This window comes from Hylobates moloch, unplaced genomic scaffold, assembly GCF_009828535.3.
Source record: "Hylobates moloch isolate HMO894 unplaced genomic scaffold, HMol_V3 SCAFFOLD_1, whole genome shotgun sequence".
NCBI classification, from domain to species: Eukaryota; Metazoa; Chordata; class Mammalia; order Primates; family Hylobatidae; genus Hylobates; species Hylobates moloch.
In genome coordinates, this window is record NW_026652276.1 from 238,614,105 (window position 1) to 238,639,718 (window position 25,614).

Sequence of the window (25,614 nt, forward strand, 5' to 3'; positions counted from 1 at the left end):
GAGTCTGAAGGGGCTATCTTGGGGCTAAGGTGGGCCCAGAGCTTGAATTAGTGGGGGTGAGCCTGGGTCCTGGATCCACAAGGGTTGGCCTGGAGCCTAAGTCTGCAGGAGTGGTCTTGGAGCCTCTGTCCAGAGGGGCTGGCCTGGCACCAGGGTCTATTGGAGTGGGCCTGGACTCTGAGTTCTGGAGCCTGGAGCATTGGGGACCAGCCTGGATCCTGAGTCCACAGGGACACTCCTGGAACCTAGGTCAGTGAGGGCTGGTTCAGTGCTGGGGCCTACCAGGATAGGCCTGGGTCCTGTCTGCTAACCATGGAGCTGCAGGGCCAGCCTGGTGCCAGAGATGATGTGGAGCCTGAGGCCAGTGGAGTCAACCTGTATGCGGAGTGGGCCCAGAGACTAAGTCCACTGGGCAGGTGTGGGGCCTGGGCCTGCAGGATCCTACCTGGTATTGGGGCAGGCCTGAAGCCTCCGTCCTTGGGTACCAGCCTGGAGTAGGAAGCTGGGGGGCATGTCTGGTACTGGGTTGAACTTGGTTGGTGGGGGGTCAGGAGGCAGTTTTAGAGTTAGAAGCAAAGTCTGGTACTCACTTCTCTTTCCTTCCCCCACGTAGAGGGCATCTCTCCCCACAACATGCTGCTAGGGCTGGGTGAGAGGGGACCCAGTCATGCAAAACTGTTTTTTCTGCCTTTTCAGTGTATCTTATTTCTGTGCCATGCCCAGGTGCTATCACCTCTCACCTGGTTTCCTTAGCACTTGTGAAGGTATTTTTGCACAGATAGATGTTCAAATTGTTGTTTCTGTGATGGATGAGCAATGGAGAGTCCTCTCCTGCTGCCTTGCTGATGTCCATCTCCGACAAATGTTGACTACGTGACTCTCTTTAAAATATTCAGGGAAAGGAGCATCTGATTCTTTAAGAAGCCAGCAGATAAAATGTGAACGCTGGTTGACAGAGAAGGAGGAGGTCTGCTGAGCCAAGAGCAGGGTGCAGGGATGGGGCATTTCCGCTCTGGGGTAGGGAGTTGAGAACCTCATGGCAGGAGGACTTTCCAAGGCTTGCCTTCATTCCACCCCACTTGGTGATGATGTAACAGCTTCCATTTGTGTTTCACGGTTTCCAAAATGTACTCACCAGGATCAACCCACTTGGTCTTCATGACTCTTTTGATGTGGATCTAGCTGTGTTGCTTTGTATTATTCAAGATATCTAATCATTTTCACACTTGAGGGTTCTAGGGATTTTTCTGATACTATCTACTCTTCCCTTGATATACAAAGTCATACGATACAGAATCACACATATTTGTTGATCTGGAGAAACGATAGAGATATGAGGATATCATTTATTGGAATTTATATTTTGTCTGGGTTTTTTTAGTCTAAGCTCTAGGAGCTTCCCCTCCCCCAATTTTTATAAATTAAATAGATTTTGGTTGATTTCTAATGTTTTCCAAAAGGTGTTTATTCATTGGGTTTTGTCTTGAAAGTTAAGATTCACTGGGTAAAGTAAAATAGAGTTCTGTGGCAAGAAACAACTCTGGAACAGATGAAACTGACCCTGGACAGTGCTGCTGTCTTTGGTTGTCTGACTTATTACTTCTGATTTGTAATAATTTTTGAGGCTGAATACAGTGTTAAATGAAATTCCCTGTCTGCACCAATGTTCCTGCACTTTGTAACTCAATTCTTGACTTCAAATAAAAGTGACTTCTTCATATAGCTTTGCCGTTTACTCTTAGAGCCAGCTAACACTACCAGAACCCTACAAAATCACAAGAAAGTTTAACTCAAGAAGAGAGAGATGAAAGAGGGAGAGAAAGAAGAGGGGAGTGTAAAAGCCATTTCCAAAACAAAAGGCCCAGACATCAATTTGTAATTATCTGCCCACATGAGTCTAAAGGCTTTTATTTGATAAGGCCACTAATACACAAGTCTGTAATGTGAATTATTTCAAAGAATAAAAGCCTGATTGTCTCCATGACCTGTCTAGCTTTTAGTGAGGCTTAAGACAAGATTACATTCCATACAGCCCACAAATAGATCCCTCCTCTCCCCACCTTCCTGCTTCTTTCAGAAATGTCAGGGTTTTCTGTGCTGCCATCTGGTAAGCTTCCAGTTTCGATAGGTCTCAATTTCCTCCTCTGTTGAGACATCTAATTCTCCTGAGGGTGACGGTTCTTCCTTGTCTGAAATGAAGCTTCTATTAAACAAAGACTGCCCCATTCCAGGATGTTCAAAAGCAGATGGAGCCCGCCTCCTGGTGAGGCTTTTCCATTAACACTAAAGAATGCCCTAAATCAAGCTTTTAGCTTTTAAGTTTTAAATAGGGATGAAGTCTAACTGACCTCATACTTTAAAATTAAAAGGTAAAAACTGTGGGTTGCATCAGAAAAGAAAATGCAAGCTTTTAAAGCATTCACAGGTAAGCCATGTAGTTTTAATCCTAAGAGTAGTACAGTCGCATTGCTTAACGGTGGGAGTACATTCTGAGAAATTCCTCGTTAGGTGATCCTGTCATTGTGTAAACATCACGGGTGCACTTACGCACCCCTAGATGGGACAGCCTGCCACACAACTGGGCTGGATGGTAAAGCCCATTGTGCCTAGGCTATAAATATGTCCTGCAAGTTACCGTGCTGAATGCTACAGGCAATTGTAACACAAGGTTAAGTATCTGTGTATCATCTGTACATTAAAAGGTGCGGTAAAAATATGCTATAAAAGATAAAAAATGGGCCGGGCATGGTGGCTTACGCCTGTAATTCCAGCACTTTGGGAGGTCGAGGCGGGTGGATCAGTTGAGGTCAGGAGTTTGAGTCCAACCTAGCCAACGTGGTGAAACCCTGTCTCTACTAAAAATACAAAAATTAGCCAGACGAGGCAGCAGGCACCTGTAATCCCAGCTATTAGGGAGGCTGAGTCAGGAGAATCACTTGAACCAGGGAGGCAGAGGTTGCAGTGAGTCAAGATCACGTCACTGCACTCCAGCCTGGGCAACAGAGTGAGATTCCGTCTAAAAAAGAAGATTAAAATGGTGCAGCTATATAGGGCACTGACCATGAATGGAGCCTGTAGGACTGAAATTTGCTGAGTGCATCAGTGAGGGTGGGGTGGGTGAATGTGAAGGCCGAGGACATTACTGCACACCACACTAGACTATCAACACCGTACACTTAGGCTACACTAAATTTATAAAAAAGTTTTTTCTTCAATAATAAATTACCTTTAAATAGTAACTTTTGGCTGGGCACGGTGACTCACGCCTATAATCCCAGCACTTTGGGAAGCTGAGGCAGGTGATTACCTGAGGTCAGGAGTTCAAGGCCAGCTGACCAACATGGTGAAACCCCGTCTCTACTAAAAATACAAAAATTAGCCAGATGTGATAGTGTGCACATGTAATCCCAGGTACTCAGGAGGCTGAGGCAGGAGAATCGTTCAAACCTAGGAGGCAGAGGTTGCAGTGAGCTGAGATTGCACCACTGTTCTCCAGCCTAGGTGATAGAGCAAGACTCCGTCTCAAAAAAAAAAAAAAAATTAGTAACTTGGGTACTTTATAAATGTTTTAACTACTTTTAACTTTTTCTTATAACACTTAGCTTAAAACAAACACATTGTATAGCAGTATAAAAATAGTTTCTTTATACCCTTATTCTATAAGCTTTTTCCTATTTACATTTTTTCCTACTTTTAAAACTTGTTAAAAAAAAAAAAACAAAAAAAACTAAGACACAAACACAAACTGTAGCCTAGGCCTACACAGGGTAGGCTCATCAATATCACTGTCTTCCGCCTCCACATCTTGTCCCACAGGAAGGTCTTCAGGGGCAATAGCACATGTGGGGCCATCATCTCTCATAAGAAGAATGCCTTCTGCTGGCATATCTCCTGAAGGACCTGCCTGAGTCTGTGTGAGTGTTAGTTTTGCTTTTTAGTAAGTAGAAAGAGTGCATTCTAAAATAATGATAAAAGTACAGTAAATACACATGTACCATGCACAGCTAGACTAGACTTTCCTACGAGTGGGACCGCAGTTGGCTTGTCTACACCAGCATCACCACAAACGTGTAATTCACTGCACTGTGACATCATGAGGGCCACAAGGTCAGTCGGTGACAGGGGTTTTCAGCTCCATTATAACCGTATGGGACCACCATCATGTACACGATCTGCTGCTGGTGGAAACATTGTTATGTTGTGCTTGCTGTTTACGGTTTATCAATATCACTTGAACCTACAAGAATATCTAAGGACCTTGTGAGACACAAAAGCTTGATTCTCAAACACATAAAAATAAGAAGGATTTTTGTTTTCCCCCAAAGTGATGAAATTATATGAGAGTTCATTGTTTTCATGTCTGGCTCCCATATTTTTTGTAAGTTTTTCATGTAAATTAAAGGTTTACTCTGGCATCAACTAATTCCCTCCTGGCCTGGAATCACAGACATTCCATTTCCTGCATCTACTCATTTGGGAATAAGTCACGTAATTCCCGGCCCTCAGCTCCTCAACTGATATCCCTGAGTAGCAGCATCAGACATGCGTGTGCCTCTGACACAGCAGGATGGGAGAGGCAGGGCTGAGCAGGGCCAGGCAGGAGCAAACAGGGAGGGAGGAATGTTCCCTGGGGAGAGTGAGAGGCAGGAAAGACGTCCAGCCACAAGGAGACCTGGGAGCACGGGTCGCCCAGAATTCAGTGTGCTTCTATTTCCACGTGCATGGTTCACCCGCCTTTCTGAGGGTCCAAGCCCACGGCGCCCGCTGACCCTGCCTGTCTGCCCGGACACTGCATCACTCTCCATGTGCATGGTTCACCCGCCTTTCTGAGGATCCAAGCCCACGGAGCCCACTGACCCTGCCTGTCTGCCCAGACACTGCACCATATTGTGGTTCACCCGCCTTTCTGAGGGTCCAAGCCCACGGCGCCTGCTGACCCTGCCTGTCTGCCCAGACACTGCCCCACATCTCCATAGCACGCAGTTGTGTACTAGTAGCTGAGGCGAGCTGTCAAATCCTCATTTTCTCACTTTGCATTTTCACATCATCAGGCACCATGTCTGAGATGGTTGCTTAGTTAAATAAACAGAAAGATGAGTTTGGGTTGCTTCTGATACAGGAGACGGGCAGGGAAGTGCTGGGTGGAGAAGGGCGGGTCTCTGGCAAGGGCTCTACCCCTGGACCTTTCCCACGGGCCTATGCGAGGATAGTCATTTTTGTTTCTGTGCCCAAATGTTGCATTTCCCAAGATCACACTGGTCCACCATGCCCCTATCCTGTGCCTATAAAAACCCTGAGACCCTAGCAGGCAGAGACACAGGCAGCTCCCCAAGACCCTAGCAGGCAGAGACACAAGCGGCTGGATGTCAAGAGGAGCACACCGGCAGAAGAACTCACCGACAGGCACCAGCAGACGAGGCAGTTGGAGGAGAGCCTGGCTGCTGAGCGGCCCGACTCCAGGGGAAAACCGCCTTCCCAGTCCATCTCCCTCTGGCTCCTGCTGAGAGTTACTTCCACTCTATAAAACCTTGCGCTCTTTCTCCAAGCCCATGTGCAATCCGATTCTTCCGGTACACCAAGGCAAGAAACCCCAGGACACAGAAAGCCCCCTGTCCCTGCAACAAGGCAGAGGGTCTAATTGAGCTGGTTAACACAAGCCACCCACAGACGGAGAAACTGAAAGAGCACCCTGTAACACACACCCACTGGGGCTTTAGGAGCTGTAAGCATTCACCCCTAGACACGGCCATGGGGTCTGAGCCCACAGCCTGCCCGTCTGCATGCTCCCCTAGAGGTTTGAGCAGCGGGGCACCGAAGAAGGGAGCCACTCCCCCATCGCACGCCCTGTGAGAGGAATAAGGGAACTTTTCCCGTTTCACTTCATCTCAACCCTCCTGACCCACTCTCTTCTGGGAAGCAGTTAGCCTTTCTGAGGCAGCAGATCGAGCCAAGCATGTAGGCTGTGGTCACAGAGGCACACGGCCACCTGGCCCACACGAACGCCACGGGAAGACCACAGGTGGACACGCCCAGCACTCAGGGAGCTCTAAGGGAGGTGGGCTTGGGTGGTGGAGCAGTTGGGGTGGTGGGGCAGGAGAGACCAGCAGATGTGGCCGGGGGCAACATTTGGAATGTCCATGGATAGCATTCCATCCAAACACAAATGTGCGCCTTACTGGTTCCTCTGCTTCTGAAACGGTAACGGTGAAAATCCTGGGAACTCTCAGGATCCAGTCCCGGAGGGACCGGCACAGCACATATGCAGCTTCTGTCAATGGCTGGGCATAAGCTTTTAAAAAGTGATCATGTTTCCGAGCTACAGAACTACTTTCTCTTCATTTCAGATTGATCAGCATTCAGAGAGAGCTGCTAACTCTCTGGCTTTCAGCCGTTCTGTCCTGGTGTTAACAATCTGGGAACCTATTCTGAAATGTACCAGAGGAACTCTCTGTTCAAAGGGATCTGCCAGAAACCCTTTGGGAAGGGAAGATGCCCCTGGAGCCACAGTGATGACACTGCCCAGTCTGTTCATTTGCGATACGGTATCTATCTCCTTACGGTTCAGCAACCCTCAGCCCATGACCTGGTGAGCTTGACTTGAGGCTTCATTCTTCATCAGACACGAGCATCTTGTCTTGGGAAGGGTCTTCACGTACAGCCCTCATTTCTCCTTTGACCACAAAACCCACCAGTAAGGAGGGGTCTTTCAGAGTCATTAAGGACAGGTCCCAAGGAAATATGGACTTAGTAAAAAATACAATCAGGTTTCTTGTAAAACAGAATGGCCAATGTTTAGAGTTTAAGACTGCTATAGGTGCACACCACACATGCCCACGTTTAAAATAACTAACCCCCATCCTTCCTAACCATACACCCCAGTTAAGCTGTTCCCTCACCTCTCCCACCTATATTTTGGAGAATATCACAATAGGATGGTTTGTGGACAGAATGAATTTCCTATTGTGAATGTGGACTACTCTTACTGAAGTTACAAAAAAAGTTTATTGAAAATTTAAGGATATGCAAGTTTTAATGAATAGAGACTAACTCAAGTCTTCTTTACTTTTTCAGTCACTTTTATCAACTTACAGGTTTTTTTCCTAATTGCCTTTTCAAATTTCTTAGAACAAAGTCATTAATAGTGTTTTCTTATGATTCTTGAATTCAATTTACCTATGGTGGAATTCCCTTTTTCCTCTCAATAATTGTGTACTTATGCCCTTTTTTGTTATTGTTGGTAAAAAGAGCTCTGTAAGTCTTTTCAAAGACCCAGAGATATTTCTGCTGTTTGTGTTCTTGATCCTTGCCCTCATTTCTTCGTATCTATTTCAGTATTTTCTGCTCTTGTCTTCATTATTTTCTTCTTTTTAATGTCTTTTGCTTGCTTTGTTCGTCCTTTAATTCTTATTATGAAATGTTTCAGGCACACAAAAAGGAATAAAATGACACAGGTTGAGTATCCCTCATCTGAAATGTTTGGGACTAGAAGTGCTTTGGATTTCAGATATGCTTGGATTTATTCTGGAATATTTGCATGTACATAATGACATATCTTGGGGACAGGACCCAAGTCTAAACATGAAATTGACTTGTGTTTCCTATATACCTTATATAGAAGGCCTGAAGGTAATGTTATGTAATTTTTAATAATCTTGTGCACTTAACAAAGTTTATGTGCCGTGAATCTGAAAGAAAAGAATGAAGAGCTCGTGAGGGAGGCCACCTCTGAAGGAATGGCCGAGAAACTTCCCAAGTGAAAAAGCTGTGAGGCTTCAGATTGGAGGAGGGCACGAGGGCCCAGCAGGATGTGCCAAAGTTGTGCTCGGGCACATCAGGAGGAAATCAGGCCCCGCAATGTCACCTCCGAGCACTTCCGGGGCTGCCTGTCCTCTCTCCTCTTCCTGCTGAGCCCCTGGGTCCAAGGACCTCCCACCTTCAAAAAGTAAAAACAGCACAGCCCAGACCCAGGGGGTAAATTCATGTCATCACTTCTTCCTGGGCACGGCACCCAAATACCCCCTGAGCCACAGGAACACGATGCCCCTGTGGCCCTGACAGCCACTGCCGATTGTCCTGGGAGGGGCCTTCCGGGAACCGCACAGGAAGGAGGGTGCAGCTCAGCCCATTTTCAACTCCGGCAGGATGTTCATGACCTCCCTGCAGACACTAATGGACAGAACGTCACAGCAGTCTGGTGTGCGATGATGTCAGTGCATTATTAAATTCAAACTGAAGGGGAAGTTTTGACACTAATCAATGCTTTTTATCCCACCTAAGACTGGCATATTCCCGAGACAAATCTCAGTGGTTACTGAATCGCTGCTCTGTTCGCAGACCTGGGCTGCCCTGGGGAAACTGCCATGCAAGTCTGTCCTTCCCACCTTTCTGCAGATGCATGCAGGGCTCTCAGGAAGCAATTTTTTTTTTTTTTTTTTGAGACAGAGTCTCACTCTGTTGCCCAGGCTGGAGTGCAATGGCATGGTCTTGGCTCACTGCAACCTCTACCTCCTAGGTTCAAGCAATTCTCCTGTCTCAGTCTCCGGAGCAGCTAGGACTACAGGTGCATGCCACCATACCCGGCTAATTTTTGTATTTTTAGTAGAGATGGGGTTTCACCATGTTGGCCAGGCTGGTCTTAAACTCCTGACCTCTTGATCCACTGGCCTCAGCCTCCTAGAGTGCTGGGATTACACGCGTAAGCCACCACGCCTGGCCAGGAAGCAATTTTTTTTTTTTTTTTTTTTAGCTCATTAACATAGCAAAGACAGATAGCCAGGGCCTTCTAAGAGCTGTAAATAAGCTTCTCACCTCTCTGACAGTTTTTAGCAGACATGGATTCCTCAGTCCTAGAGCTGCTGGCTGCATTCATCCTTCACTGCCCCAGAGCTCCCTCACCTCCCTCAGGAAGTGGCAGAGTGGTTGGCCGTTCCCAGGCTCCCCATGGAAGCCCTGGCAGGTGCTTGCTGCGGTTGGGTCTTTACCCCAGAACCCAGCAAAACAAGCACCTTGGTCGGGAGGAGAATGTCCCTGAAAGGTCCTTGGAGAGTATTAGCAGCTCAGGGGCAGGTCCTGGAAAGGCCTTTTCCAGGTAACACCATTGAATGTTTCATGGGGTCAGAGCAGGCAACACGAGCACCATTTCCTCCCAAGACACACATTTTTCCCACTGTCTGACAGTTGAAAATATTTGTTTACTCTGTAGAAACCTAGGATGTTTTGGCAGCAAGCAATTTATGTCACTTTGAACCACAGAGAATGCCTCTGAAATGATGATATGGGTCAATGAAGAAGCAAAGTTTCTTAACTAAAGTCCATTTCATAGAAACAAATGCAGAAATGATTGTAATTATGAGGGACGGGCCCACTGTGGCATTTCCCAATGGTGGCAGTCAGGTTCTACCCCTAGCCCTTGAAGTCAAGGCCATAAAGCAAACGGCCAAAGGTCCCCTCATATCGTCTCATCCGATGGCTGGGGGAGGAAGGCGGGCAGCCTCAGGGGAGCATGGACCTGGGTAGTCGCCAGGGGCCGTGCGCCGAATTTCTCATTTGCTTTGACACGCTGCCGTTGCTGTCCTGAAATCATGGATGATTTTATCTCCCAACCTATATTTTGTGTGAGACATCCCGTGGGACGACATGGTGTGCGCACCTGCAGAGAAGACATCCTGATCCGCACGCCCACAGCGCCTCGCCCGCCACAGTCCCACGGCGCCTCGCCCGCCACGTGTCCGCCTGTGCTCATGTGGCCCTGAGAGGCCACTCCTCTGCTTACCCAGAGCTTGCGCAAACAGAAAGTGCAACAGTGTCCTAAGCAATACAAATGACCAAGGGTCCCACCCTCTCTCCCACTCACATTGCTTCCCCACATAAGCCACCATTTATGCTGAATGTGGCCGTGTGGAGGGAGGGGAGGTGGGCAGCCCACAGTCCTTCTCATGTGTGAGCAAAGGTGGAGAATCTCGGTGGACAGTGGGTGTTTCATGAAGGGAAATAAACACAGCCGAGTGAGTTTCACACAGCATTTCCACCGTTCTAATGAGAATGAAATACATATGCATGTTTGAGCTGTGACAGATGAACTGTGTAGTTGTTCAGATTCTGCACGTGAATTAAATGTTCTTTCGTTTGCATTTGAAACCAGCAATGCACAATATACAGATGAATGGTAACCTTCATGTTAATAATTCAAAAATCTTACATTTTTTAGAATGATGCTGAATAGCAAATAAAAATCCCATGACAAGTCAAGAGGGAGATTGTGAAAGGATCTTATACTATAACTAGTTCCTTTAGGGGCACTTTTCCTTGATTTCTGAACTAAGGACCTATATTTGCACTTTGCACGGCCCTGCAAATTAAACAGCCGGCACTGCAGGGCATGAACATAGAGGAACCACAACCGGCTCAGCTGTCCCCAGGCTCTGCGTTAACGGCTCCTGACACACTCCCCTCCTCCCTGTTCTGATCTGTTTGCATTAATTTGCACTCAATTCTAAGAAGCTGAACAGATGTATTTATTCAGAATTCCCAAGCAGTTAACCAGAGTTCCCAATTCTGAGTCATCGTCTTAGCTCCCAAGGTGCTTAGCAGAATGCTCTGTATTTATCAGCTTCCGGGTTAACCTACACACCACTCCCCAGCTCTCGCTGGTTTGAGTTATGTGAACCTTCAACATCATCAGGGAAGCTTCTACCATACTCAGTACCAATAAGCAAAGGACATTCACACTTCCTGAGCATTTAATGAGTGGCACCACCTAAATTAATCTTAAGAACAATCCCATTTGCTGGGCGTGGTGGCCCATTCCTATAATCCCAGAACTTTGGGAGGCCAAGGCAAGTGGATTGCTTGAGCCCAGGAGTTCGAGACCAGCCTGGGCAACATGGCAAAACCCCATCTCTGCCAAAAAATACAAAAATTAGCTGGGCATGGTGGTGTGCACCTGTAGTTTCAACTACTTGGGAGGCTGAGATGGGAGGATCACTTGAGTCCAGGAGGCAGAGGTTGCAGTAAGCCGAGATTGTGCCACTGCATTCCAGCCTGGGCAATAGAGTAAGAGCCTGTCTCAAAAAAAGCAGTCCCCTGTCCCATAAGAAGGTATGACCTCCTCCAATCTAGGAAGCTATTGATTGCAAGACAGACCATTACTCTAGTACTGCTAAGGAAAAACAAACCCGCTGGCAGTTAAACGATGATGTGCTATTGATAAAAGATGCCTCCTAATTTCAGGGATGGGAAAACAATACGCACCTGAGAAATGATAACATTCAGGGTGGTGGGTACTGTGACAGCCACAATGCTGCTTCCTAGGGACTCTGCATCCTCTCCCCAGCCACCAGCTGTTGAGGGCTAGGGGTTAGCCACTGAATCCCTCCCCATCACCACCTGAGCCCAAGGGAACAGCCACTCCGTAAGTTACAGTCTCTTGCTCCCTGGAGGCGGACCACCACCAGCGATCCCTCATGTGGGACCCAAAGGCCTAGCCCCCAGCCCTGGTTGGGTCAACCCCAAAGGGGAATCCCAGCTCCGGCTGCAGAGCACCTCACAGGATCAGCTTGGGCCTCTTAAACTGCATTCCAGCTCACCTTCTCCCTCTGCCCAATTCAGCTTCCATCGCCTGTATGGGGGTGACCCCAGATCACCCCCAGTCACTGACTGCAAGCAAATCTCTGTCTCAGACTTTGGTCCCAGCACATTCAACCTAAGGCATGTAAGACCACCCTCATTTCATGATAAAGAACGAAAACAGGGCAGTTACGTGATGTGCCCAAGATGGCACGACTCACACGTGCCACAGCTGGAACTTAAACTCCATCTGGACTCCAAGGCCACCCTGTTATCTCTCCACAATCAATGCTCAGAGCACAGCCTGCAACTGTAAGAGGCCCCCAGGCTCTTTCAAGTGGTCCATGAGGCCAGAACTATTTTCATAAAATACTAAGACGTACTTTGCCTTTCTCACGTGTACTCTTTCATGAGAGAACTTGGAACAGTCCAGAGGCTATGTGGCAGGAAATGACACAGAATGAGTGGGAGGCAGAGATGAGAATCCAGGTGTTTTCTGTTAAATGAAACAATGAGAATTGCAAAAGTCTGAAACAAGAATGTAAAAATGTAAAACAAAAATGCCACACTCAGCACTTTTTTATGTTTTGGAAAATATAGCTACTATGTTTATAATGAAATAATTTTATGATTTATTTTTAAGTGAATTAATAAAGAGCTTTTCTAAAGTGTTGCCAATTTTAATTTCTAAGGTAACAAATGTGGATAGCACTAACCCAAAAAAAAAAAAAAAAACCAGAAATTCTTTGGAGTCTTCAGTAATTTTCAATAATAGGTTGTGGTCCTGAGATCAAAATTTTAAAAATCACTGCTCCGCACTCTCCTGCTGGGAGTTTGGAATTCCACTCTCCACTCCACACCAGCCGAAGGACCCTGGGAACACCCTGTAATCCCTCTGTGCTTTAATCTGCTAAATAAAGAGATGTAACTTCCCTACAGCAAAAGGAAAGCACCAGTAGAACCCTGTAAGTTAAAACTACTTTTAAAATTTTACTGCTCTATACTATACCCAGTATCCCCTTCTCCATTATTCTATGAAAATTTTAACAAAATATATTATACTAATTTACCATACAGGATTAAAAAGTCATTAAGCTTGCAATGTGTAAACCTTAAGACAGCCGGATAAAAATTTAAGACAGGAATAAGAAGAAAGCCATTCATATTGTTGGTGTATAAAACAAGCTTCAGAGAGTGTTAGTCCCATTTTATTCATGGAAAAAAATAAAGATGAAGACACTGAAATCACCTGGAGAATTTTTAGGAGATGCTGATGGCAGGCCCCATATTAGACAAATCAATTTAGAATCTCTGAAGGGTAAGGCCCCAGACATCACGGTTTCTGAGGCTCCCGATTTACTTTAATATAATGTCAGGGCTGAAAACTACTGTTCTTGTTGATGAAGAGGGTCAAACTCTGAAAACTATTTGAAGAAATGTATTCTGAGCCAAATGTGAGTGACCAATGGCCCAGGCCACAGCCCCAGGAGAGCCTGAGATCATGTGCCCAAGGTGGATGGGCTTCAGCTTGGATTTCTACATGCTAGGGAGGCATAAGACATGCGTCAATACACTAAGATGTACACAGCCTTGGATTTCTACATGTCAGGGAGGCATAAGACATCCGCCAATACACTAAGGTGTACACAGGCTTGGATTTCTGCATGCTACGGCGGCATAAGACATGCGTCAATACACTAAGATGTACACAGCCTTGGATTTCTACATGCTAGGGAGGCATAAGACATCCATCAATACACTAAGATGTACACAGGCTTGGTCCAGAAAGACCAGAAAACACTAAGCAGGGTCTTCCTGGGCATAGATGAATTCAAAGATTTCTGAATGGCAATTGGTTGAGTTTATCTAAGGACCCGGAATCGGTAGAAAGGAGTGTCTGGGTTAAGATAAGGGGCTGTGGAAACCAAGGTATTTATTATGCAGATGAAACCTCCAGGTTGCAGGCTTCAGAGAGAATAGATGGTCAATGTTTATCAGACTTGAAAAGGTGCCACTCTTAGTTAATTCCCTCTTGGATCAGAGAAAAGACCTGGAAAGGAAAAGGGATTCTCTACAGAATGTAGACATTTCGCAGGGGAGACAGCTTTGCAAGCCATTTAAATATATCGCAGAAATATATTTTGGGGTAAAATACTTCCATTTCTTTCAGGGCCTGGGATCTGCCATGTTGGTACCTTATAGCTGCAAAGGGTCTGCTTTGTCAGTCTTCATGCCTCTGTTTCAATATTAACACTGGTCAGCTGTGCCTAGACACCAAGGGAGGAGGGTAGAATAAGGTATGTCCAAATACCCCTTCCCATCATGGCCTGAACTAGTGTTTCAGGTTTATTTTAGAATGCCCTTGGCTGAGAGGAGAGGTCCATTCAGCTGGTTGGGGGACTTAGAATTTTATTTTTGGTTTATACTCTGAAGCCAAGAGTGGCTTCTTCCCTTCAGTGCAGAGGAACCCAACAGATATTTTTAACAAGGAAAGGACAACAGAAAAAAATAGGGATTAATTTTTATATTAGACAAAACATAGAGCTAAAGATAGAGGGAGAGAGGGAGGAAGGGAGAGAGTGGGGGGGGAGGGAGGTGGAGAGAGAAAGAGAAAAAAAGATGGATGTGGCCATGGCAGCATTGTTTTTGGGTATTCCCCAATTCCCACATAAAACAGATGGAGCAACTAGACGAGGAAATCAACAAACCAAGATCACACTTAAATCAAACCGAAGTGAAGCTGTCCCCAGCTAGTGATCCCCAAGGTGATGTCCAGATGAACGTTGAGGAGAGGACCAGAGAAATGCAGCCTTAGGAAGTAGCTGTAGACATCAGTGAAAATGGCAAAGAACCTTAAACGTTCTCTCCTTCATAAAAGCAATGAGAAAACCACCCAAAAATATCAGAATCAACCTTTACAGAACTCTGGAAATTAACTAAAGGCTGGCAGAAATCAGAGCAATTTACTTAAAAAAGAAAGAAAGAAAGAAAGAAAGAAAGAAAGAAAGAAAGAAAGAAAGAAAGAAAGAAAGAAAGAAAGAAAGAAAGAAAGAAAGGTCTGAATCTCAGCAAGAACAGCGAACTTCCTGGCATCTTAACTCACCCTATTTCCAAGCTCCCTCTCCTCAGCTCTGCCACAGGCTTGAAAATGAGCAGCCTACAATGGCAGTAAAAACCAACAGCCTGGAAGCCACCAGAAAGCACAGGGTGGGGTTAGAGTGCCTTCAAAACCCCATTCCCAGAGAATTGTCACTACTTGACCTGTCTCTGGTTGTTCCCTGGAGGACCCACTGGAAAGGCTGTCTTTATTTCATCCAACTCAAAGCTCACATATGTGAAAAGTCTTTTCCCTGGGGGCATTTGTTGAAAACATTTAGAGATAATGTTTTACTTACCAGCCACTGGAGGTAGAGGCTAATGGTTGGGACAAACAATAGGCTAACCAGAAAGCTTGAAGGAAAAGCTGGAAAATGAGATGTGCACAGGGGCTTTGCAAAGCTCTGACATGATCCTTGGATTATGGATGGCCACTACACATGGAGGGCTGTGTGCCTGCCCAGGCTGTGCACATTCAGGAAAGACATGAGGCTCTAAGCTCTCACGCGACCCTGGCTGCTGTAGAGGCTCTGGGCCAGCAGGAAGTGAAGGCTACAACAGAGCTGTGAACTGCCTGTCTGACGGCTGAAGGTATGCCCCACACTCACACAGAACCCTCAGCAGAGACTGAGGCTTGTTTCTAGGCATTTAAGGCAATCTGTCTGGTCACCATCTGACCACTAACCAAACTGAGCAGAGACTTGGTAGCCACACATGACGAAAAAAACACAAACTTTACAGAATTAGTTCAGAATAGTCACTAAGCAAGCAAACAACAATAAACAACACCACCACCACCTAAGGAGAGGGAAGTTCTGGTTTTCAGAGTTGCCACACTATATTATTTAAAATATCAAATTTTCCTAAAAATTTTTGAGGCATTCAAAGAAACATGCAAATGTGCCTCTTCCATAGGAAAACAATAGAAGCTGTCCTTGGGGAAGCCAAATGGCTTACAAGACAAAGATTTTAAAAGAGCTATTTTTTTTTTTTTTTGAGACAGAGTCTTGCTCTGTCACCCAGGCTGGAGTGCAGTGGTGTGATCTCAGCCTACTGCAACCTCTGCCTCCCAAGTTCAATTGATTCCCCTGCCTCAGCCTCCCAAGTAGCTGGGATTACAGGCATGCATCACCATGCCCAGCTAATTTTTGTATTTTTAGTAGAGACGGGGTTTCACCATGTTGGGCAGACTAGTCTTGAACTCCTGAACCTCAAGTGATCCACCCGCCTCGGCCTCCCAAAGTGCTGGGATTATAGGCATGAGCCACCATGCCCAGACTAAATGAGCTATTTTTAATGTGCTCCAAAAACTATAAGAACAATGTCCAAAGAGCTAAATAAAAGTAGGAAAATAGTGTCTCATCAAATAGAGAATATGAATAAAGAGACAGAAATTACATTTCAAAAATAATTGAAAAATTCAGTACAGCAGCTCAACGGCAGATCTTAGCAGCAGATGAAAGAATTAGCAAACTTCAGGATAGGTCAACTGAAATTATCCAGTCTGAGGAACAGAAAGAAAAAAGAATACTAAAAAATTAGAAACCTGTGAGAGACCATCCAATGTACTGAGATACATGTAAAGGAAGTCCCAGATGTAGAAGAGAAAGAATGAGGCAGAAAGAATATTTGAAGAAATAATGACCCCAAATTCCCAAAACTAGATGGAAAACATGAATCTACATATCTAAAACACTCAATTAACTCCAAGTAGAATAAACTCTAAGACAGCCACACCTAGACACATCAAAATCAGATTTTCAAAACCCAAAGACAAAGTAAATCTAATGAAAGCAGTAAGAGAGAAGCAACTTGTCACACATGTTATGGACTAGATATTTGTTCCCTCCAAAACTCATGTTGAAGTTTAATCCCTAATTTGGCAGTATCAGGAGGGAGGAGGTAACTGGGTCATGAGGGCTCTGCCCTCATGAATGGATTAATCCACTCATGAATTAATGAATTAATGGGTTATCACAAGAGGGGACCTGGTGACTTTCTAAGAAGAGGAAGGGAGACCTGAGCTAGCACACTAGCATGCTCAGCCTCCTCATCATGTGATACCCTGTGCCACCTCAGGACTCTGCAGAGAGTCCCCAACAGCAAGAAGACCCTTACCTGATTCTGCCCCTCAACCTTGAACTTCTCAGCCCAGATACCTGTAAGAAATAAATTCCTTTTCTTTATAAATTACCCAGTTTCAGATATTCTGTGATAAGCAACAGAAAATAGGCAATGATCCTCAATAATATTAACAACTAATTTCTCATCTGAGACTATGAAGGCCAAGAGGCAGTGGAATGATATATTCAAAGTCCTAAAAGAAAAAAGTCTATCAACCAAGAATTCTATATTCAGAAAATCTATCCTCCAAAACTAAAAGAGAAATCAATACATTCCCAAACAAAAAACAAAGAGATTTTTGCTAACAACCCTTCCCTAGCAAGTTCTAAATGGAGTACTTTAGGGAAAAATGAAAGGACATTAGACAGTGAGTTGTATCGAAATAAAGAAATAAACAGCACCAGCAAAGGTCATTATTTAGTAAATATGAAAGACAGAACAAATATTTGAGTATGTAACATTTATTTTCTCCTAATTTTCTTAAAAAAAACTGCATAAAGCAATAATTATAAATCCATGTTGATAAACGTACAATCTATAAAGATGTAATGTTCATGACAATAACAGCACAGAGGGAAAGAGAAGAAAATGATAGTGTTTGAAAGTTAAGTTGGTATTAATTCAACTAGATTATTATGAAGATCTTAATGTTAATTTGAATTAATTAACTTGGTGTTAAAATTAAATAATATTAATCTTCTGAGCGAACACTAAGAAAGCAACTCAAAAAATAATCAGGAATGAAAGGACATTATTACTGATCTTACAGACATAAAAATTACAAGGAGTATACAGAAATACTATAAGTAATCGTGTGCCAAAAAATTAGATAATCTAGGTGAAATTGACAAATTCTTATGAAGACATGAACTACTGAAACTGACTCAAGAAGAAATAGAAAATTTGAATATGCCTATAATAATGGAAATTGAGTAATTTAAAACCTCATAAAGAAAAGCCCATGGTCAGATGGCTTCCATTTGCAATAGCTTGGCTTCAAATGTTTAAGGAAGAATTAACACCATTCTTTCACAGTCTTCCAAAAAAAAAAGAAAGAATACTCTTCAATTAATTTGATGTGATGGTTAATATTGCGTGTCAACTTGATTGGATTGAAGGATGCAAAGTATTGATCCTGGGTGTGTCTGTGAGGGCGTTTCCAAAGGAGATTCACCTTTGAGTCAGTGGACTGGGAGAGGCAGACCCACCCTCAGTCTGGGTGGGCACCATCTAATCAACTTCCAGCACCAGTCAGAACAAAAGCAGGCAGAAGAACACAAAAGTGGTTTAGTCTTCCAGCCTACATACTTCTCCCCTGTGGGATGCTTCCTGCCTTCAAACCTTGGACTTCAAGTTCTTCAGCTTTAGGACTCAGACTGGCTTCCCTGCTCCTCAGGGCCTATTGTGGGACCTCACCCTGTGATCGTGTGAGTCAATACTCCTTAAAAAACTCCTTTATATACACATCTATCCTATTAGTTCTGTCCTTCTAGAGAACCCTGACTAATGCATTTGACAAGTTATGTATTACTATAATACCAAAACCAAAGATATCAAAAGATTAAGAGATATCCTTTATAAATACGGACATAAAAATTCTCAACAAAACACTAAGATACTCCAGAAACATATACAAAGAATTATACAGCATGGTCAAGTAAGGAATATCCCAGGAATATAAGATTAGTTCAAATATAAAAACTAACCAATGAGATACACTATGGTCATAGGATACACATGCTATGATACAGACTGAATGTTGACATCCTCCCCAAACGTACATGCTGGAATTCTGATCCCCAGTGTGACAGCATTAGGAGGTGAAGGCTTTGGGGGTAATTAGGTCATGAAGACGGCACCCATGCAGGTGGGATTAGTGTGCATACGAAAGAGATCCCAGAGCGTTCCCTTGCCCCGTCTGCCACATGAGGACACAAGGGGAGAAGCCACCCATGAACCAGGAAGCCACCCCCCACCAGACACCAAATCTGGGGGAGCCTCCAGAGCTGTGAGAAATCAATGTTTGCTGTTTCAGCTGCCCACGCCATGTGATTTTTGTGACAGCAGCTCGAACAAGAGAAAAATTGGCACCGGGAAGTAGGGGCACTGCTGTGACAAATTCCTAAAAATGCAGAAGCAGCTTTGGGTCTGGGAAACGCGTTGAGGCTGAAAGAGTCTTGAGGTGTGTGCTGGAACAAGCCTCCTTCACCGTGGATGAATTTTTAAAAGTGCTTGTGTTGAGAGATCAAAAGGAAGACAAAGCAGTGTCTCCTAGAGAACAGCTCGGCCATCAAGAACGGAATGCCGGGCGCAGGCAGACAAAAAGGCCATTCTGTGAGGCCTGGGAAAGGAGGAACGCACTATGGGACAGTGGAGAAGAGGCCGTGCACCTTCCAGAGTGGTGAGGCCCATGGCCGAATGCGTTCATGCTCGGGGCTCCTGTGGAAGGTAGAGCTTGCGAATGAGGAATTGGAAACAGTGCACCTCAGTGGCAGAGGGCCTCACAAATGGCCGGCCGGAGCTGGGGGCTGGGTGGAAGGAGCCGCTGGGCCTGCCCGGGGAGCCTCCTCCATTGCCCTGGGCAGCCTGAGCCGGAAAGAGCACAAATCCCACAGAGGGTGAGCCCTGAGCCGGACACAGCGCGAGTCCCACGGAGGGTGAGCGCCATGCGTGACTCCAACACACCCACCTGTGCTCACCCGACGTGAGCCAGACGTTCTCCCTCCCCAACCCCACACATCTGCCTGGAGGTCGGGTGGGGGGTGGATCTCAGCTCCTCTCAGCAAGAAGGAAAGCCTCCAAGCTCCAAGGGCCCCGGGTGGGCGTTACAACAAGACAGGTGAGCACAGGGAGGCCGCAGGCAAAGACAGTGGGCAAGGAGGAGGCAGAGCCCGGCTCCCCTGACCTGTGCCAGCAAGCACGTCCCCAGCAGCAGCTCCCCGGACGCCATCCTGGCCAGGACCCGTGCGGCCAGCCTTGGATTTCTGTGTTCCAGTCCATATTGTTTGGGGATTTCTTTTCCATCTCTTTTAGGGAATGATAACACTGTTTTATGCACATATTTGGTTTTTTTGCTTTTTCCTTCTGACATGCAGCTCAATAAGTCAGAAGATTCTTGCCAGGAAATGAACCCACAGTCGTTTTCATGACAGCAAATTGCATGCCAACGAGTGACATTTAAGTGCTGAATTTTAATGGCTTGTCAGAAGAAGCGAAATGTATTTAAAAAAAAAAATCATACATGAGAGAGCAGTGTGTCTGCCCATGAAATAATGCTGCCTGTAGTAGATAAGAATGGTAAAAACACAGTGAACGTATTTTGTTCTGTGATGTACACATCTACGTGGAGGAAGAAGGTTGTGAAATTAACTCCCATTTACCCTCCTTCATGCGGAAGGCTCTGAAGGCCGCGCAAGCAGCTGTCTGTCAATGAATCCGACAACTGCACCTGCAAGAAGTGGCCTGGATGAAGATGACAGGAAGAAGCATAGGACCAACTCTGTTTCAAGTGCAGTTACCAAGACAGATCATCATTTCTGGAATCCTGAAAAACCTGCATACGCACATGCTCACGTGTACACACCCACACACACGCACACACACATGCACACACACGCTGTGTAGATACCCACACATGCACACACCTGCACACGCACGTACTCATGTGTAGACACCCACACACACGCACACACACCTGCACGCACACTCACGTACTCATGTGTAGACAACCACACACTTGCACATGCACTCACATGCTCACATGTAGACACCCACACACATGCACACACACCTGCACATGCACCCACATGCTCACGTGTAGACACCCACACACACAACCACATGCACCCACGTGCTCACGTGTAGACACCCACACACACACACCAGCACATGCACTCACGTGCTTACATGTAGACACCCACACACATGCACACACCTGCACACGCACTCATGTGCTCACATGTAGACACATGCACACCTGCACTCATTCACATGCTCACATGTAGACACCCACACAATGCACATGCACTTATGTGCTTACACATAGAAACCCATACACACACCTGCACATGCACACCATCACATGTAGACACATGCACACTTACCTGTACATGCACTCACATGCTAACATGTAGACATACACACACATGCACATACACCTGTACTCATTCACATGCTCACGTGCAGACACCCACACATGCACACATGTGCTTACGTGTAGACACCCACACACATGCACAGATACCTGTACACACGCATGTGAATGAGTGTGCAGGTGTGTGTGCGTGTGTGGGTATCTACACGTGAGCATGTGAATTCGTGTGCAGGTAAGTGTGCCATCACAGAACGCCCACCTTCCAGAAGCCTGCATCCTGGACTAAACGCACCAATGGCCCTGGCAACCAAAGGGGCCTCCTGCTACAGGGTCATCCTCCTGCCACAGGGTCATCCCCGGGGTTTGCTGGAAATGCCCAGCCCAGGACACACCCCACAGCTGTGTCAGAACCAGCTGGGAAGGTGTCAGCAATTCTGTCCCCACAATGCAGAAGATGACTTTTCACTGTCTAGAGAGTCCAACAGCCCAGGACACAGAGCCCCTGGGGATGGAGCTGGGCAGGGGGCGCCAGGTGCCCAGGCCATGGGCAGTTCTGATACACCTGGGAAGATGCTCAGCCAGGGCCTGAGCAAGACTGGAGATGCAGGGCTGCCTGGGACTCCTGTCTCTCCACAAGGATACCTGCGAACCCCATCTCCACGTGGGGCTGCCTGGGACTCCTGTCTCTCCACAGGGCTGCCTGGGACTCCTGTCTCTCCACAGGGCTGCCTGGGACTCCTGTCTCTCCACAGGGCTGCCTGGGACTCCTGTCTCTCCACAAGGATACCTGCGAATCCCATCTCCACGTGGGGCTGCCTGGGACTCCGTCTCCATAAAGATGCTCTTATCCTCAAGAACAGGTGCCAGGAATGTGGACATAGCCTGACACTCAGCACAATATTAATTTTCTCTGAGATGGTTTTCCTTAGGAGAAATGGTTTACCTTTTGCCATTATTTGGTTAGATTATTGTCATGTAATTTGAATTCATGGATGTATGAGACAAACTAGAAAAGGCTATTGCTTTAAAATCATAGGTAAGAAAACTCATCTCTGTTGGGGAATTCGGGGCCACTAGATATTTTTCTATCTCTCCTTTTGAAACTCACCTTAAATTTCTTGGTTCTTTTCTAGTTTGTCAGGCTGAGCGTCTTGTGCATTCTCTGGTTTCGTTTCATCCTGGGACGCCCACCCAGGCAGGGCCCCAGAGCGCTCGTGGCACTAGCTCCCATGAGAAGGGAGCCCAGGTGAACTCCGGCACGCTGCCCCCGCCACATCTCAGCACAGGATAGCACAGAAACCTGATGATGTTCAGTGCCAGTTGCCAGCACGTGGTGATAGCTACATACATACCTAGAGCCGGGTTGAAATTAGGCTCAGGGGAAGTTCTGAAAGAGCCACGCCCATTCTCATTGAAAAACCCCTGGCCTCCACTTGCACGTCCAGCCATCAGCGTGGCAAAAGCTCATCTGTTTGCTCTTTAAATAAGGCTTTTTCCCTCTTCTCAAGATAAAAAAGTGAAGGGTGAAACATAGAGTAAGGCTCACAAGACAAGCAAACTCAGAAAATGTGACACAGTTGAATATTCACACGACCTTCCTTCAATATGACTCACTCCATGTTTGTCCCTGCGTGGGCAGCCTTCAGTCTGTGTCATCTACATTGATACCCGTATCTACATGCCCTGCCAAGCCTGGCACTGGGCTGCGCACAGCACCCCATCGCCAAACGACAGTGGCACATATGGAGCAGGAGCTGGGCCTGAGCCGCCCTGGAGGCTCTTGTGGGGAAAGGGCTCAGGAGTCCAGTGTGGCCTGGAATGTGCATCAGGGAGTGGCCCAGAGCCCTGGCCCACACCGCCACACGCGTTTCTCCCTCTCAACCTGCAGTTTGGCTTGGTGGAGAGTTCCCCACAGACCTTGGGCTCAGGTGACTTGGGCTTTGTTTGTGGGTGGTTCTGTGTAATGCGCAGGCACCACCCAAAAGCAGACACATGTAGCACTACACACCGCCCATGCTGGGACCCCCTGAAGGACGGAGGTGAACCCGGGACCCCCTGAAGGACGGAGGTGAACCCGGGAACCCCTGAAGGACGGAGGTGAACGGAAACCCTCCTGTGAGCAGAACCTCAAGCAGTGCACACGGCTGGTGATTCCGCCTGGAAGAAGAAACGGCCAGATGTGTGATTACTTATGAATTAATGGGCTGTGGCCAATGGCTTGGCTGGAGGGCCAGGGACTCGGAGAGAATATGACTGGAAACATTGTTGACAAGGGCAACTGGGGAAGAGACATATTAGATAGACGTCTATGAAGTGGTATGAAGTACTAAGATATGAATGTCCCGTGTGAATGTTCTCCAAAGAGTGACCTCAGCAGAGGAGGATTTTAATAACCAAGTGGATAGGGTGACCTGTTCTGTGGACACCAGTCAGCCTCTTTACCCAGCCACCCTGCCATTGCCCTGTGGGCCCATGAACAAAGTGGCCGCGGTGGCAGAGTTGGAGGTGACGCCCGGGCTCCCACTCACCAAGGCCAGCCCTGCTGTGGCTACCCGAGTCCCCAGTCGGCCACCACAAAGACCAACCCTGAGTCCCCAACATGACACCATTCCCCGAGGTGATCAGCCAGCCGCCAGGGGGCAGGTGGTTCCGCAGGCAGCTTCCCCTGTGGAAGGGGCGGGGAATGGTCCTTGCTGGACTAGAGGCTTACTCCAGATGTGGATTTCGCTTCCCTACGCACAGTGCTCCTGCCATAACTACCATCCGTGGACTCAGAACGCCTTATCCATCACCATGGTGTCCACACAGCACTGCTTCTGACCAAGAGACCTCACTTCACTGTCAAAGAACGGCAGCAGTAGGCCGGTGCTCTGGGAATTCCCTGGTCCTACCATGTTGCCATATGTAATTTTTAAATTATCATGATTTTTAAAATTACTTTCCCATCACCCCTGCAGGGACCACCTGCAACAAAAATTTCACAACAACAATGACAGGGGAGGCTGATTCTCTCCAGGCCGAGCCACGCCTGCACCGGACCCAGCCAGGCCCAGATAAGCAGCCGACGCCTGCCTACCTTGCGCCAGGCCCAGCTGCAGGCCACTGCAGCCTCCCGGCATCTCCTCCCTCGGACACAGGAGGCAGCAGGCCTGGGCTCCTCCAAACCCAGGAACGGACGATCCCAGTAGGAAGCACCCGTGAGCCCAGCGCCCGGCTCCCACCTGCCCCTTCCACCACCACACTCGCGGATAGTCCATCCCAGCTCCTCACCACCCAGGAGGAGAAGCAAAGCCCGTGCGGTCGCTCAGTGCAGCAGCCGCCGAGCCTCGGCCCACGCCCGCCCTACCTGTGCCGGAGAGCTTCTGCAAGGCCACGCGCAGGCGCTGCAGGGCCACGGGCGACACCTCGTAGCGGTAAAAGTCCATTGCCGGAACCTTCTGGCACCTTCCAAACACCCCATCTGTGAGAAGGGAAGCAGATAAGACAGAACGAGACGTTTCATTTTTAGAGAGCAGGAAGGTGTCACGCACGTCCTTGCAATGCGTTCTGATCACGTGCCCCCGTGAGGTTTTGGAGCACGGCGTCACCAGAGGGCTGTTAGGCCCCGGGAGCGCCCGGAAAATGCTGGTTTGTTAAATAAAAACCGAGCATCACGGAAAACACAAATGCCAAGGTGGAAAGTCCAGTGTGGCTGCAATGTTGTCACTACACTTTCCTCCATAACCCCCAAGCCCTCCTTTTATGTAATTTCACATTTTTTTTTTTATTTAAAACTTGCTTCTGACAACTCAATGACAGCAAAAAAATAAAGTCAGTAACATTCCAGGCCAGTTTTCCACATGGAAAACAGAACACCCAGGAAATATAAGTATCGCTTTGCAAGAGCTACAGGGATCGGCGGAGACGTCTCTCCCTGGGCTGCGTGGGAGGCAAGGGCGGCTTCCGGGGCTGCTTTCCGGCGGCGCAGGAGAGGCGCGGGGCAGGCGAACGATGTGGGACTAATGGGGACTAATTTATTTAGCTCGATTCCATTTGTCTGAAATGGCAGACTCTGCTCATCACCATCCTTTCCAACCACACCTTCTAATTAATTTAGTCCCTAATTAGTCTTTATTCCGCGAATTGTTCACTTTGAGACAAGCTTCCTGTGGGGTTTCAAACATTCAAATTACCTTCTTTGGTGCACACAAAAGATTAATTCAGGCGCTACTGCTTCCACACAGGGCGGCCATCTGCAGCTTCGGGCCGGGCGGAAGGGGAAATGGTCTCTTTTATTGTTCACTAGGATTCGTCGTGCAGCTTGGCTGAAGAAAGCCATTCAAATGCAACAAGTGTAATTAGCAGAAACACATTTGCCCAGGGCCAGGCTGACGCAGTAATTGCTGGTCTGATATTACATATATGCTCCCGTCGACCGGCCCGGGTGATTAGCAGAAAATAACCTCGAGTACTGCAAGCGTCTTGCAGGTTTCTATGGGACTTTGCAAAGCCCAGGGAATCCGGGAGGCCGCCTGGCAGCTGCACGGGCGGGCGGACAATGGCGAGGAGACGCCAGGCCTGCCCGGCCGCGCTGCCTCCTGTCTGAGAGCCGGCCCGAAATCCCTGCGAGGCCACACAAAGGCAGAGGGCTCTCGGGGACACGTCTGCAGAGCCCGGCGCCCCCCACCGTCCGTGATGGACAGGCCGCACCACACGGCGGGAACACAGGCAGATGTGCCCGCTCCTTTGCCTTCCTC

The 25,614-nt window shown here is 47.2% G+C and overlaps 1 protein-coding gene across 3 annotated transcripts in view; it reads right to left on the reverse strand.

The window, feature by feature from the left end:
• The window catches only part of PTPRN2 (protein tyrosine phosphatase receptor type N2), a 901,057-nt gene that overhangs the window by 642,024 nt on the left and 233,419 nt on the right, over positions 1 to 25,614 (reverse strand). For all 3 annotated transcript variants that reach the window (XM_032753238.2, XM_058428604.1, XM_032753237.2), the window contains one exon: positions 24,225 to 24,338. In XM_032753238.2, coding sequence (XP_032609129.1) covers positions 24,225 to 24,338 — 114 coding nt within the window. The remainder of the gene's footprint in view (positions 1 to 24,224; positions 24,339 to 25,614) is intronic.